General features: G+C 33.2%; 1 protein-coding gene across 4 annotated transcripts in view; it reads right to left on the bottom strand.

The window, feature by feature from the left end:
- Spopl (speckle type BTB/POZ protein like) overlaps nt 1-15,336 on the bottom strand; it is a 51,083-nt gene that overhangs the window by 14,711 nt on the left and 21,036 nt on the right. For 3 of the 4 annotated variants that reach the window (XM_074070654.1, XM_074070657.1, XM_074070655.1), the window contains exons 2-5: nt 4,183-4,320; nt 3,873-3,994; nt 3,475-3,626; nt 2,419-2,546 (exon numbers count right to left, since the gene is read on the bottom strand). In XM_074070654.1, coding sequence (XP_073926755.1) covers nt 2,419-2,546; nt 3,475-3,626; nt 3,873-3,994; nt 4,183-4,260 — 480 coding nt within the window. In that variant the 5' untranslated portion in view covers nt 4,261-4,320. Of the gene's footprint in view, nt 1-620; nt 718-2,418; nt 2,547-3,474; nt 3,627-3,872; nt 3,995-4,182; nt 4,321-15,336 lie in introns of those variants that run through there. The other variant, XM_020186761.2, reaches the window with a different exon arrangement.

Below are 15,336 nucleotides of genomic sequence, written 5' to 3'. Positions count from 1 at the left end.
TAATAATCTACCTACCATCCCCCACACTGGCTCCAGAGGCAGTAACTTTTAAGAGTTTGAATTTCTACTGCATTCTAGACTAGTATGTCTTAGAGTTTCTGACTTTCAAGTAGGTGTCATTTGCAGAAATCTGGTGACAGAAAAAGGGTAGTCAGCTTTTCATTTTGCTAAGAAAGGGCTTTTAGAAAATAAAACCCAACTTCCACCCACTACTGTAAATATTTTAAAATAGAAAGGCTATTGTATATCCTAGCAAAAGACAAATAGGATGGGAAAAAAAAGATGTGCCCTCAAAAGACTAATGAGTTAGCTCTATGAAAACTCCTTAGATATTTTATCTGTACATACATATTCTTTCTGTATATCACAAATGGCATGGATCTGTAGACTTATAAAGAGTATTTAAATTTTGTTGGGTTTCAAAAGATGAATTAATCTAACCAGTTTTCTACTTCTCTTACTTGTATTCACTTCCTGTTTTCTGCATCACTTTGGAAGAGAGGAGGCAGACCATTATATTACTAGATAGCTTCATCTACCTCTGGCCAATTTAGTCATACTATATGGACCTTGCGAAATTAAGCTGTCTTGTACACAAGGGTAGCACCCACCTGCCTTACCTGTCTACAGCACCACTTGCAGGGGAGGGGGAGGAGGCAGTTCTTTAGGTAGGGCAGTGCAAAGCTTCCTCCTTTTCTGCAAGCAGTGCTGGAGATGCTGTAGAAGGAAGGGCATCCATGAGAGGGGTGGAAGAAATGGAGGGCATGAAGAATGTTGTTTAAAAGCACTTTTTGCCCAACTATACTAAATATGGTGCCCAGGGTATAAATGTCTACATTAGGAAAATGGTGCCTATTTTTTGGCATCTAAAAATAGAGCTAATCAATGCCAACTTAAAGTTGTATGCCATGGTGGAGTCTATTTTTAGAGGGTCACAAACGTGTGTATAATCTAGCATCTAGATACTAAGCATACTTCAAATGTACTTATGGGGAAAAAAATCTTAAACTTAATTTCAGCCTTAATTCTGAATTTCTTTGTTGTCTAGGTTCCAGTACAATACACTTAGGAAAATATCTGTAAACACTGTTTCAATGCTAATGTAGGGATTGTTTTCTAAAAAGGTTCATTCACAAAGACCTTGAGCTTTTTAAGAATTAAATAAGCTTTATTTAAGGAGCATTAAATTGGAAGATGACACTTTAAAAAATTAACACATTCAAATTTAAGATAACTGCTAAAATTCTGTAAATTCTACAATAAGGGTGCTAAAATTTTTAATTAGTATAATTTACATTTATTTAGACTACTACTTAGATTACCTGGCTGCTGGCAACAAATGCTTTAGGGTTTTTTTTCCAAATTATTTAATGAGAAGCCCTGTCCAAGAGCTGGGTGGTGTGTGCTTTATCAACCAAAAAATTGCATTTATAACAAATTAATCTATAGTTCATTTATTGTATCCAGGTGAAAACAGATGTACTATATCATCTGTGGGGCCATATTTCATTATGATATAACTTAAAGACAAATTAATAATCTTGCAAAGAAATTTTGCACACACATTTGCTACGAAGAGATTAAAGCTAATTTAGCAGGTAAGGCATCTGTCTACATTAACTTAATGTTGAGCTAATTTTCCTATGAGAATTATCAATTGCTTCTAACATTTCAATGCAACTGTATTGGTAATACAAAATAATCCTTGAATTCACTCCCAAGATGAGTCCCAAAAATTCATATAGAAACAAAACAGTGACATATAGAAGATAATAATGACAGAAGCTAATTCTAATCTTGAACAAATCATAAGTGCAAATTATTGGCGGGGCAATACTAGTAAACTTTCAAAATATGATGTTTTATGCATATAAGTTTACTTTAATATCTGGAAAAATATATGTGCAAATCTTTATAATTTGAGATGTATTTCATGGAATGCTAACACTTATTTGGTTAAATTAATCCAATTGTTTAAATGCTTAAAAGGCTTCCCAATCTTTTGGAGGCACTTTTATATTCAAACTGATCAACTTTGAGTAATAATGGTTTTATATGATGAATCTAAAGAAAAATTGGCCCTCTATGTCACTTATTTAGAATGAAGAAAATATTTAGAAATGTTCACAAAAGAATGCACATCATCATCTTTTCTAGAGGAAGAGGAATTTAGTATGTGGCAGCATAACTACACATAAAATTTACAGCTAGAGCTGGGATAAAAATTTTTAGATTGGGCTACCATATTGATTTGTAAGGAATTGAGTCAGCATGTTTTGGTCAAACATTTACAAATGAACCCTTATTAATTACACAATTACTTAATTTAAAAAGTATACTCAGAATTAATATAGTTTATACTTTTGCCATATTATTAAATAGGACCATGGAGTTTTTTATGGTAAAAAACATACCCACCTCACAAAATAATGTAAGCTTGTCATCTGGTAAAAGACCATTAGCTTCATCAAGCAAAAAATCCCTTCTAATGAATTTTTTAAATCCCCAGTCCTTGCCTTGCACAAATCGATATGCTCTTTGGCTTTCTGGTGGAAAACAGAAGTTTAAATAAAACAAGTATCCAAAAGACATTTTTCTTAATGATAGCACAGTTAAATGAAATATGAAAAAATAGGATTTGGCCAATACATGCATTATAAAAATAATAGATGCTCACAAATACGACAGTCTAAGAACTGAATCAAGAGGGAATAGATCACTTTATACTGCTGCTCAAATTTTGGCCATAATTAGCAAGTTCAATTTAAGACTTCCGGATCTTTTAAGAACAAAAGCCAGATAAAATCTAGTAGAAAGGGAAGACTTCCTCCCTCCCTCCTTCCTTCCTTTCCTTCCCTTCTTCCTTCCTTCCTGTCAGTTCATGAGATATTATCCTACTATGTACAATTATACATTTCCAAAATACTGTTCTACTATGAAGTTCCAGGCTGCAGTACTTACTTCAGCTAAGGCTATATATATGTGCAAATCCTGGCTGAATTTAATAGGCCTTGACTTTAAGAAAAACTCATTTTCTTTCAGTCAGTATTGAGTTCATTGTTCAAAAAATTCTAGTAACAAAATGTTGGAGCATTCTATCTCCTTTGCATTGTTCTCCAGATTTCATTTTGCAGCAAAAGAAGGCAAGGGAAAAGAGAAATATTTGTTAAACACCTATTATTTATATGAGGCACCTTGTCCTTATAGCAACTATTTTTCCAAGTAACAACTGAAATGTTATTTTAGGGCATGAAGAAGTTAAATTATAGTATTAACAACTTTCATATGGCTTATGCTCTCAAAGACAGTGAAACAACTACAACTCTACACTAAAATTAAAAATTTAATAGTAGCCAAATTAAATATTTTAGGATAATCAGATTACAGTAGGAATCTAAAACTTTTCTAGGTAAATGTGCAGAAATCATAGTATATAGTTACACAGAGACTTCACACAGTTTGCGAATCACTTACCCATTGCTTTTGTTTCTTCCCTTTTAGCATTCAGAAGGGAAAATTTGAATTTTGCTCGAACTTCACTTTTGGGGCAGCTGACTAAAAGCAAATATAAGGACAAGTAGTCTTTACTTTCATCATCTAATCCCTTTGGGTTTACCCTCAGGCACCTAAAATAAAACAACAGGATCACTCTGAATACTACTTGAAGCATACAAAAAAGAGAGACAATACTGTTAATATGAGAAATAATACTCCTGTAAACATATCCACAGTTCTATATAATTCTTTGCACTATTAGGAGCTTGTTATCAACTTAATGTAAATGTCAACTTAATATCTACTTGCAATAACAAACCATAGTAGCTGACAATCACATCAAAAACAAAAAGCACAATCCAAAACAAAAATCTTACCATTTCATTTTGTCACTTGGACCAGATGAAAATGTTGAACTTTTTAACACTTCGCCCATTTCTTCTCGGCAAAAACTGAAGTTATTAATGGTCCACATGTAGGAAAATTTTACTACTTTAACCTAAGAGATTCAGAAAATCACTTTTTTATAATGATGACTCTTATGTTTTTAACTTGTCACATGTCAAATATCCTATTCATTCTATAAATCCTTCTAATTAAGTACGTCAAAGTGTTTTACAATAATATTCTCAAGATACTACAAAATTTAGAAGTGTCATAAAGTAATGCAATTTTAAACACACATACCTGTGTGTAACACCAGCTTTCTGCTATAGGGCCAGTAGACATATCTCCAAGCAGAGGTGGAGTGGGTTCCCGAGACATTGCTACCTTATTGCAGTCTTTTAGGAGTTATGCAGTATTCCACAAAGTTAAGTAACTTACCTACAAAGAAAAGAAGTTTAACTTGCTGATGAAAACGTTTGAGAGAAACAACACGAGATATATTTAAATAGTCATGAAAGAATTACTATTCAAAATTAGATTTTGAAAGAACATATGGGGCCTCAAACAAGTAATAATTTTAATGTATTTCAAATAATTTAATATTTGTAAAGAAATGAAATCATAAGATTTTGCCACAGTTAACACTTGAAATCTAAACAAACTTAATTTAATAGGTAAGACATTATTTTACAAAGTATTATAAAAATACTCATATAGCTTCATCCTATCATGGAAACAAACAAAATTATATGAATATGTGATTCACCTTCCTACACCATTTCGTTGACCTCGTGATGAAAACCAAAAGGGTTATTACAAAGTTATCACCATGAAGGCTTGATACCCATCTGTTAGCCCCAAATTTTCACGAAGTAAAACATGGATTTCCAAAAAGTCTACATATATTTCAGTCTCTCTGGTAAGACTTTGTCTCTATCACAGTGTTTCTTATGGAGATGTACTCTCCTACAATACTTCCTTCCGGTTACCTATTTTTTTACTAAATCCATTTGGAAGCATAATTAACCTCGCAATAATGCTGAAAAGATGATGATGTTTGTAATTTTGAAAGTCTATTAAAGACAGAGTTATATAAATAGTGTAATTTACAGAGCAAAATGGTTTCAAGATTACATTCCTACATAAAGACTCAAGTCTGGAGAACCTGCTTTTGATATAAGAATAATTGACATAGGAAGAAAACTTCATAAATCCTATGGGGTGCCAGAATGAAGAAAAAGACTACAAAAGATACAAAACCATGTAAAACAGGCTGGGCATGGTGGTGCATGTGGTAATTCCAGTTACTGGGGAGGTGGAGCTCATGAAGATTGCTGTTTGAGGTCAGCTCAGGCAAAAAAGTTAGGGAGTTCCTCCCACCCATCTTAACCAATAAGCAGGGCATGGTGGCATAGACCTATAATCCCAGCTACAAGAGAGACATAAGTACTTTGCAGCCAGCCTGAGCAAAAACACAAGACCCTAAAGCATAAAGAGCTGGGGGGTGTCTCAAGGGTAGGTCTTGTGTTCAAACCCCAGCACTGTCAAGGAAAGAAGAAAGGGAAAGGAAAGGAAGGAAGGAAGGAACACATCAGACTATAAACGAAGAAGAAGATTAAAAATAAACTCATTCAACACTGGTCAAAAACATACTATCAGGGCTGGAGGAGTAGCTCAAATGGTTAGAGTGCCTGCCTAGCAAGTGTGAGGTCCTGAGTTCAAACCCCAGTGCTGGGAAAAAAAAAAAAACTAAGAAACACACTATCAGTAGAAAAATGATTTAATACAACAAAAAACAAGGTGATAGATACTAAAGTATTGAAGACAGAGAACAAAACTGGAATTACTCAAAAGATGACAGTTCTAAGAGGGACTAAAGCAAATTAAAAGCAGTTATATACAAAAGATAATAGAAGCAGACTTTCTTGATTTGAATAAAGAACTAATTCTGTGTGAACAAGCTCTCTAATAACCAACCCAAGTAAGAAGTCACCACTGAAATACATTACTGTGAAATTCAAGATGAAAAGTTACAAGTATAGATGTTCCCTTAAAGCAAAAAACAAAACAAAAAAAAAAAACAAAAATAAGAAGGCCTCATTTTTCTACTCACTGCTAAAAGTCTAAAGAAAATAGAATAATTACTACAGAGTTCTAAAGGGGAAGAGGCTGTAGAGTAAGAATTTTATGCTATATCATGTTTTTGTTCATGCTTTTAAAAGCAAAAATTCACTTCCAGATGTTTAATATATATATATGGCACCCCCATAGCTATCTGGAGAGGATAAATTTCCAGCTAAAGATATAGGAATCAAGACGAAAAACAAAACCCAAAACTTCCATAATAAATAAATGCACAAATAAAGAGTAATTAAAGAGGTTACTACCTGAACATGCACAAGAAATTCATGGTTTACTACTTCAAAAGAAGCAGGAATGGTGATGCACCCCTGTAACTTCAGAATTTAGGCACTTGAGGCAGCACTTGAGGCAGCAGTTGAGGCAGGAGGATTGCAAATTTGAGGCAAGCCTGGGTTTGAACCCTCTATCAAAAACAAAATGAACATGTCTAGGACTGTGACAAAAATAAGTCAGCTAACTAAAATATTAAGGAAAAACTATGAAATAAGTTATTTTTTAAGGCACAAAATCAGTAGGTCCAGGATTTAGTTTTGATATATATATAAATGAAGAGAAAATATCCATCTGATTTTTGTAATCAAGAAACAGCTGTTTCAAATCAGAAACCAGGCTATTGATTAAGATTTGGTTCAAAGGAAATCTTGCCAAATTAGTTTAGTCACAATTCATTCATCTTACAGACATGACTAAAGTAGCTACTACTTATAATACTCTTAGGATAGTAAAAGAAAAGGTATGATAGTAAATAAATACTAACCTGGGTAAGAAAACTAGTAAATAAAACTAAAAGAAACAGGGTGGAGCCATTGCTATGCAATGGCTGAGAATTCTTCAATTAGTTCAAATGCCCTAGAGCAGAAAAGAATCTGAGAATACTTCAAGAAAGTCCAGTGTGGTTGATGTCATTGAAAGATTTTAAATAGGAGAAAAACACTGTAATTTCCTATCATAGTAAAATTGGAAGGACAATCCTCAGGGAATAAACTGGCAATAAAGGATATGAAGGGGAATAATGGCAAGAAAACAAATTAGGTTATTAACAGTAGTCTGATAAGAGATAATGGTATGCCAGTAGAGATGGTAAAAGGGGTCCCCTCAACTGAAGAAAATATTTTAGACTCAAAAGAATTTGTGATGGATTGAAATTAAAAGAGGGAGAAATCCAGGATAGGTGCAGAATAAACTGGGGAGGATAGCAGTGCCATATACCAAGATGGTAGATAGAGACAAGAACAGTAGAGGTTGGAATTCTATTTTAATAAAATGATATGCACACATGGGGGGTGGAATTCTATTTCAATAAAGTGATATGCAACATAAGTGAATCAGAGATTACTGGAGACTACTAAATGTCTGACACACTGAGGGAAAAAAGCAGAAAACAAACTGATTGCATCTACATGTTGGATTTATAAGACAAAGCCTTCAAGCCACTTACAAGGAAACCATGATTTAATAAAATTAAGGAGGACATGAAGACAATGCCATCAAAAGCTGATAATATCAACAAAGAGGTAGAGAGTTAAAAATATGAAAGTTCTGGAATTGAAAAATAGGATAACTGAAATAAAAGACTCAGTAGAAGAGCTCAATCATAGACATGAAGTGGTAGAATTAGTGAACTTGTATCAACAGAGATCATATAATCCACAGATAAAGTATTAAGAAAAAGTCTCTGAGTACTATAGAACACTATTAAGTACATTAACATATACCTAATAGGAGTACCAGAAAAAAAGAAGAAACAAAAACCAGAAAAAGTATTTAAAGAAACAAAGGCTGAACATTTCCCAAATTTGTTGAAAAACAGTAACATATACATTTAGGAAGTTCAATGAACTTCAACTAGTTTAAAATGCAAAGTGATCTAAAAATAAATAGACTACTGTAAACACAATGAAAGCAAAAGACAGGGCAGAACATATGATCTTGGACTTTCAGCCTCCAAAACGGCTAATTAAACCTCTTTTCTTTTTTTAAGGGCACTTAGTACACAGGTGCTTCTACCATTTAAAAAGCCACACCTCCAGCCCTTTTTGTCTGGTTATTTTAGAGATAGGGTCTCACTTTCTGTCCAGGCTGGCCTGGATCAGGATCCTCCTATTTTAAGCTTCTCGCTGTAGCTGAGATGAGAAGCATGCACCACATATCCAGCTTTTTCCACTGACATGTGGGTTTGCAAACTTTTTTTTTTTGCCAGAGCTGGCTTGGAACCACAATTCTCCCAATTTTAGCCTTTCATGTATCTTGGGATGACAGGCATGCACCACACCCAGCTATTGGCTGAAGTGCGGGTATCATGAACTTTTTGCCCAGCTTGGCCTCAAACTCTGAGTCTCAATCTCAAACTTCAAGTAGCTAGGATTATAGGTATGAGCCACTGGTGCCTGACCAAACTTGACACTTACAAAATAAATAAATAAATAAAATTAGACTAATCAAGATCAAAGGAAGAGAATCCAAATTTACAATAGCAATGATAATGCTTTAAAACTATAATGAGGCTATTATGGAAAATATTATGCCAATTTAATACATAATTTACATGAAATGAGAAAAGGACTTGAAAAACATATAATTTACCAAAACTGACAAAACATCAAAGAGAAAAATAAAATAGTACTATATTAATTAAAAACCTTTCCACAGGGAAAACTCCTTGCACAATTCATTTTACTATAAAGCTCTTCTGCAGGAAAAAAGCCAAAACCAAAAGTAAAGCCATTTTGCAGCTTGTTCAATGAAATCAGTGTGATTTTTATACCAAGACCAGCTAAGCATATTACAAAAGAAAGTGTAAGAAAACTCTATCATAAACAGACACAAAACCCCTAAACAACAGCCCCCACCCCCAGAAAACCAAATCTAGCATGCATTAAAAGTAATGAAAGAATGATCAACATCAGAATCTATTAATATAATTTATCACATTAACAGAAAGGGCTCAAAGATCACTTTGATAGTTGAAAAAAGGATATTTGATAAAATTTGATACTCATTTAAAAGTAAAAACTCTCAGCAAGTGGGAAATAACTTCCTTAATTTTATAAAGCATCCTCAAACACACGCACACTTAAGCAAGATGTTCCTGCAAGATGACAATGAAACAGATGATAAATAACAATAATGTAGTATACAATTCAAAAAGAAAGATTTTGTATGTCTTTACCACAAAGAAATGTTTGACATAAATAAATTTAACCTGACCTAAATATTACACAATATAAACGTGAAATGAAATATTTGGCAGGGGGGAGAAATGACCCAAGCATTGTATGCACATATGAATAATAAAACAATAAAAATTTTAAAAAAGGAAATGAAATATTTGTATGTGTAGTTTTCATGTGCCTGTCAAAAAATAAATTTAAAAAAGTGGGAAAAAAGGAAAGAGAAAAAGAAAAGAAAGACCATTATTACCACTTCCATTTAACAGATACCTAGGTCCTAATTATTACCATAGCAAGAAAAATAAAATGTGTAACAACTGGAAAATAAAGAAAATGTCACAATTCAAAGCTAACAAGACAGACAAACTAATAGGAGCAGTAAGTAATTTTGTCAAGGTTGCTGGATGTGAGGTAAAACTCCATTGCATTTCTATGTTAGTACCAATTAGAAAATAAGCATTTTTAAAGATGCTACTTATAGTATAATTTTAAAGTCTATTTCCTAGAAATTAATCTAATGAGGGATACTCAGTCCCTATATTAAAAACTACATAATGGTATTGAGAGCTTTTAACATACCACGATCCTGAGTTGGAAAATTCAATATTATAAGATGTCAATTATCCCCAGACTGACATAAATTCAATAAAAACACAATAAAAATCCCAATGATAAAAATTAGTTCTAAACTTTACATGCAAATGCAAAAGTATCAAGAACAACTAAGCTGAAGGATTCAGAATATAAAGTATTGACACTTAAGTATAGCAACTGAAATTAACAGTGTTACTTGCATAAAGACATGGAAACTGACCAATGAAAAATACAGAGTCCAGAAATAGACATAATATAGTCACATGCTGCTCAACAACTCACATTCTGAACAATATGTTATTAGGTAATTTTGTCATTGTGTAAACATTATAGAATGTGCTTATACAAACCCAGATGGTACAGCTTTCTACACATCTTGGCTAAATGGTATAGTCTATTGCTCCTAGGCTGCAAACTTGCACAGCATGTACTGAATAATATAGGCAATCATAACACAATGGCAAGTACTTCTGTATCTAAGTATATCTAAACAGTAAAGATACAGTAAAAAGATAAAAATGGCACATTTATAGGACACATAAAGAATGGAACATACAAGACTGGACACTACTTGGAGTGAGTCAGGGAGTAAGTAGTGAGTTAATATTAAAGCTATAGACCGCTTTCACATTAATGGCTGTACAGTTAGGCTATAATAAATCTATAAGTGAATACTGTTCTTTCTTCAGTAATAAATCTTAGCTTACTGGAACTTTTTCATTTTATAAACATTTTGATTTAAAAAAAAACTGTCTCAGTAAATCAAGAGCATGAAACACAAGCACTTTCACAGCTGTACAGAGATTTTTTTTCTTTATATCCTTATTTTATGTTTGTTAATTATTTTATTTTTAAGTTTTTAAACTTTTTTGTTTAAAACAAAGATACAAATGCACATATTAGCCAAGTGTAACACTAAAAAGATATTATCAATATCACTGTTTTTCACAACTTATCCCACTGGAAGGTCTTCAGGACAATAATGCATCCAGCATCATCTGTGATAATAGTGTCTTCTGGTTCCCTCCTGAAGGACCTACCTGAGGTCTTCTTGAGGTGTCACTGTTTTCAGAAATATGTCCATGGATGAATCTCATAGACACAATGTTGAGCCCAAAACACCAGACATAAAGAATAAATTCACACAAAGTTTTAATATAGGTGAAAATAACTTAGAACTCTAAGAAGTCAAATATCACAGGTATAATGGCAGAGGTAGAAGTGACAAGACTTCCAGGAATTAAAGATGATATCAAAGTCTGTTGTTTAGAAAAGAGTTCAAAGATAAAAAGGATTAAGCATAACAGTCAGAATAAATAACAAGTTGAGTAGAAGGATAATTTAACAGTCTGCAATACCAGTAAAGGTAAAATTACCAACACATTCACAAAGCTGCAGGGAAATGCACACACACAGGAAAATAATACAATGAGATGGATTATTACTTGTTGGCTTCCTATGAACCCAACAATGCAAAGAGCTCTTCTATTCTGGCAAGTGCTTCCAAAAAGGGAAGAACCTCTAGGAACTAACCTCTCTAAGTATGCTTGTTGTTAATTCCAGCAAGTTTAACTTTAGAGATGGTTAACAAAGATGCTCATTGTGCAAATTTATTTTATAATAATGTCTCATAGCCAGCTTTGAGAAACTTTCTGTTAAGTAAAGGGTTACCTAAGATTGGAGGAGTGGAGTGAGAGAGTGCCTGCTTTGCAAGTGGGAAGCCCTGAGTTTGCGCTCCAGTCCCACCAAAAAGAAAAAGGAAAGCCTATTTAAAATACCTAAAACATATAATTAACATTTTCCTGAATAGAAGAAATTTAAGTATTTATCTAGTTTGACTCTCAAAATAACTCTATTAGGGAGGTAGTAACAATCTTTGCCAATGTTACAGATGAATAAACTATGGGCACAAAAAACGCTAAGTAACATGTCCTAGATCATAGCACTAAAATTTGGGTCTTGCCTGTTTTGAGCCTAATCTTATATTAAATTGTTTCCAGCATGTTAGTAACACAAAATAATGCCTGGTTTAAAAAAAACAAAAAGGAAAAACTCAGAACAAAGGAGAATCATGTTCTTTACTGAATTGATACATGACAAAAATATACAGCCGTCTATAATTTTCCCAGCTTCCAGATATTTGGTTCAGATACTGCACCCACAAAGGAACTTTCAAAACAGTACATGTTTATTTCTCAACATCAGTGATATGACAAAAAATAAAGTTATAACAGGGCTGAAAAATGAGATAAGAAATTATGAAAAATTCAAGGCAGATGAATTGAGAACAAGTTAGCTGAGTAATATAAGGAGAAAAATCATAATCCAAGATACTAGATTATATCCACAGTTCTTTAAAGGAGGCCCAAAGAAAACCCAATGTTTTATCAAATACAATGAGCAGGAAAAGGCCAAGTGGCAATCATCGGGATAATTATGTCAGAAACAGAATTTGTGCTAGCTAAGATAGCTGGCCTTTCCTAACAATGTCAGTTGTGGCTTTTACCATCATGCCAAAGTCTAAGAATTGCTCTCTAAAGGAAGTGAACACCTGTCTAGGTATGTTTGTTTTAAGAGTGTCAGCTCCTAAGAGAAAAACAGGATATTGACTGGACTCACACTGAATTATCATTAACAGACATTAGGGATGAGATGGGGAGAGAAGATAACAGAAATTAAATGTTAAAACATTTTTCCATTGAAAACAAAGCCCATCTTAACATGAAATGTGTGTAGCTTCCCAAACCAAGCGATCGACAATTAAGTCATCATATTGAGACACTTTGCCCATTTCTACTGAAAGCATCCATAGCACTTACTTACATCCAAAGAGGAAAACTGCTGAGGAGGCTAGAGGAGTGGCTCAAGTGGTAAAGTGCCTGCCAAGCAAGCAATTGTGAGGTCCTGAGGTCAAACCCCAGTACTGCCAAAAGAAAAAAAAACACCAAAAAACAAAATTGCTGGGGAAACAAACCTTAACAACTGCAGAGACAATCATGCCAGCCAGATAACATTACTCCTAACATAGTGCTTTATCATAAAATATGAACAGAAAACCAAGTCCAGCATACTTTGAGGGAAAACTAATGACTTACAAGACTAGACACAGAATGGGAGGAAAAGATAACAACAAATAACCTTTATAAAAAGAGAGACAATTCAGAGGACAGAATGACAGACTTAATTTTTTCCCCATACATTTGACTAAAACAAGAACAAGCTGTTTTGAAAAAGTGGTCTGAAACAAGAATTCATAAGTAAAAATAAAAAGCAAGATAAACTCAATCTGAAAGATAAATAAAATAGTTATAACTGATATGTAAGTGGGAAATAAAAGATAAAGATTACTTTTGAGAAATCAGACTAAACACCCAAAGAACATAGAAAATACGAGAAATTAAGGACCAGTTTGAGGAGGTCCAATATTCATTTAACTGGTGCTTATGAATGGTGTCAAAACAGGAACAACAGAGCTATATAAAGATAACATAAACAAGACTATTTCTATGTTCTGAAGGAAGACAGAAGTTCACAAACAGGCCTCAATAAATGCCATGAATGATTACTGAAAAAAGATCTGTAACTAAACAAATCCTGGTAAAAGGAGTCTATTAAAAAAAGAAAATCCTAAAACTTCATGTTATCTACAAAACAAGTCAGACTGAAATCTAAATGCTATTGAAACAAATAATATGTTTTTTAGGTTTTCAAGGAAAAAAATCTGAAATTAAAATTCCATACTCAAATTTATTCACAAATGAGTGCCAAATAAAGAATATTTTCAGACAGCAAATACTTGAAATGTTTGTCACCTTATACTGAGAATTACTCAGTTTTATATTCTGAACTCAATGAATTCTAAACTTTTTGATATGGTACACCCTTATGAGTAAAAAAAAAATCTGAACATACTCCCAGTAAACATTTATTTATAAATTAACACACATATTATTACATTAGCATGTTCATAAAACATACTAAAAATTAAAAATAATCAGATAAAAATTATCACAGATAATTTCTAAAATTCTCCCAAATTATTGGATATACCCCTTTAATGTGAATGCCTCATTTTGAAGACTATATCTCTAACTAAATGTGAAAAAAAACTAAGAGAAAACATAGAATTGAAGAAACAACATATCTGAATATGTCTCAGAGAAAGGGAAACAAACAAAAAAACTGAAAGAGAATCCACTGGGATAGGTCATTTGAAAAATTTTCAATGTATGAAGTTTTAACAGAAATAGGATTTTAGTTCATTCTCTACAGGGTCATTCCACTTTGTTCTAAGCAAGTATTTACATAATCAAATTATATTTCTAAGTTTAAAGTTTTCAGTATTGACTCTGAAACAAAATAAAAAAGCAATTACAGTCACAATACAATATGCAAACACCTTGATGACATAAAATTAACAATAATAATAACTGGGAGATTGGAGGGGTAAAGATAGGAACAAGACTATTACAGAAAGGTTAACACTGTCTAGAGGTAACCACTCCCACAACTGAAAGCAGGCACACTTTTCAGTGGAGTGGGGGTGTGATGGTGATTTTCTTCACTCTTACGTAATGTGAAAATCAACACAATTACAACTTCTAATTTAAAAAACAAGTATGATAAGCAGGGGAAAAAGCAATACATAACTCAGTATGCCCATTAAGAAAACTAAAACCAGCTCCTGACTGCCAACTTCAGCTCCACCATACCCCTTCATTTACTGTAGTTTCATGTGCAAGGTTTTAGTCTGAACTAAACTATAATATCTTACTCATTTTTGTAATGCAAAGTGGAGCACAATGCTCAGTACTTGTTTACAAATAAAATTTGTAGACTAATTATACGGTCTAAGGGAATTAATGGAATGGCTAATTCAAACCTAGACACAAAAATAAAAAAAAGGCCATCTTGTAGCTCTACTCACTCAAAACTAGTTTACCTAAAGGTGAGTAAACTGTACTGAATGTAGAACAACTCTGACTAAGAAACAGCTAAGACTGTTAGCAGAATGCTTAGGCTATGTGGTCACATATCTGGACATCACTGCTGCTGAGAAGAAACTTATAAGAAAAGAAAGAGGAGATGTTGAAGGGTACAATGACAACAGCTGAACCCTCAAGAAAAACAGATCAGGGTTAAAAAATATTTCTCCTTCCTGGGTACATACATTCCTATATAAGGGGAAAGTCAAAAGGGGATGAGGGGGATGAATATATAGGACAGAGACAAAGAGAGAGAGAGAGAGAGAGAGAGAGAGAGAATGGGAGCAGAGAAGAGGAGAAAAGAGGGGAGGAGAGAGGAGAGTAGAGAGAAAAGAGAAAGGAGGAAGAGAAAGGGGAAAAAAGAAAAGAACAAGAACTGGAAAAGAAAAAGACAAGACATGGTCATTGAACAAATAAATTTACCTTATAGTTACTTATCTAGGGACTTAAAGCTTAAGTGAAATAGCTATTCTACAGTTTGAGCCTCCGCCCAAAATAAAAGGTGACTTTCCTTTCAAAGTTTAACCAGTTTTTTCAATCAATTTTATACTATATCAAACTGA

This window comes from Castor canadensis, chromosome 4 (genome assembly GCF_047511655.1).
Source record: "Castor canadensis chromosome 4, mCasCan1.hap1v2, whole genome shotgun sequence".
NCBI classification, from domain to species: domain Eukaryota; kingdom Metazoa; phylum Chordata; class Mammalia; order Rodentia; family Castoridae; genus Castor; species Castor canadensis.
Note: the sequence above shows the minus strand (reverse complement) of the source record. Positions and strands in the feature narration are given on the sequence as shown.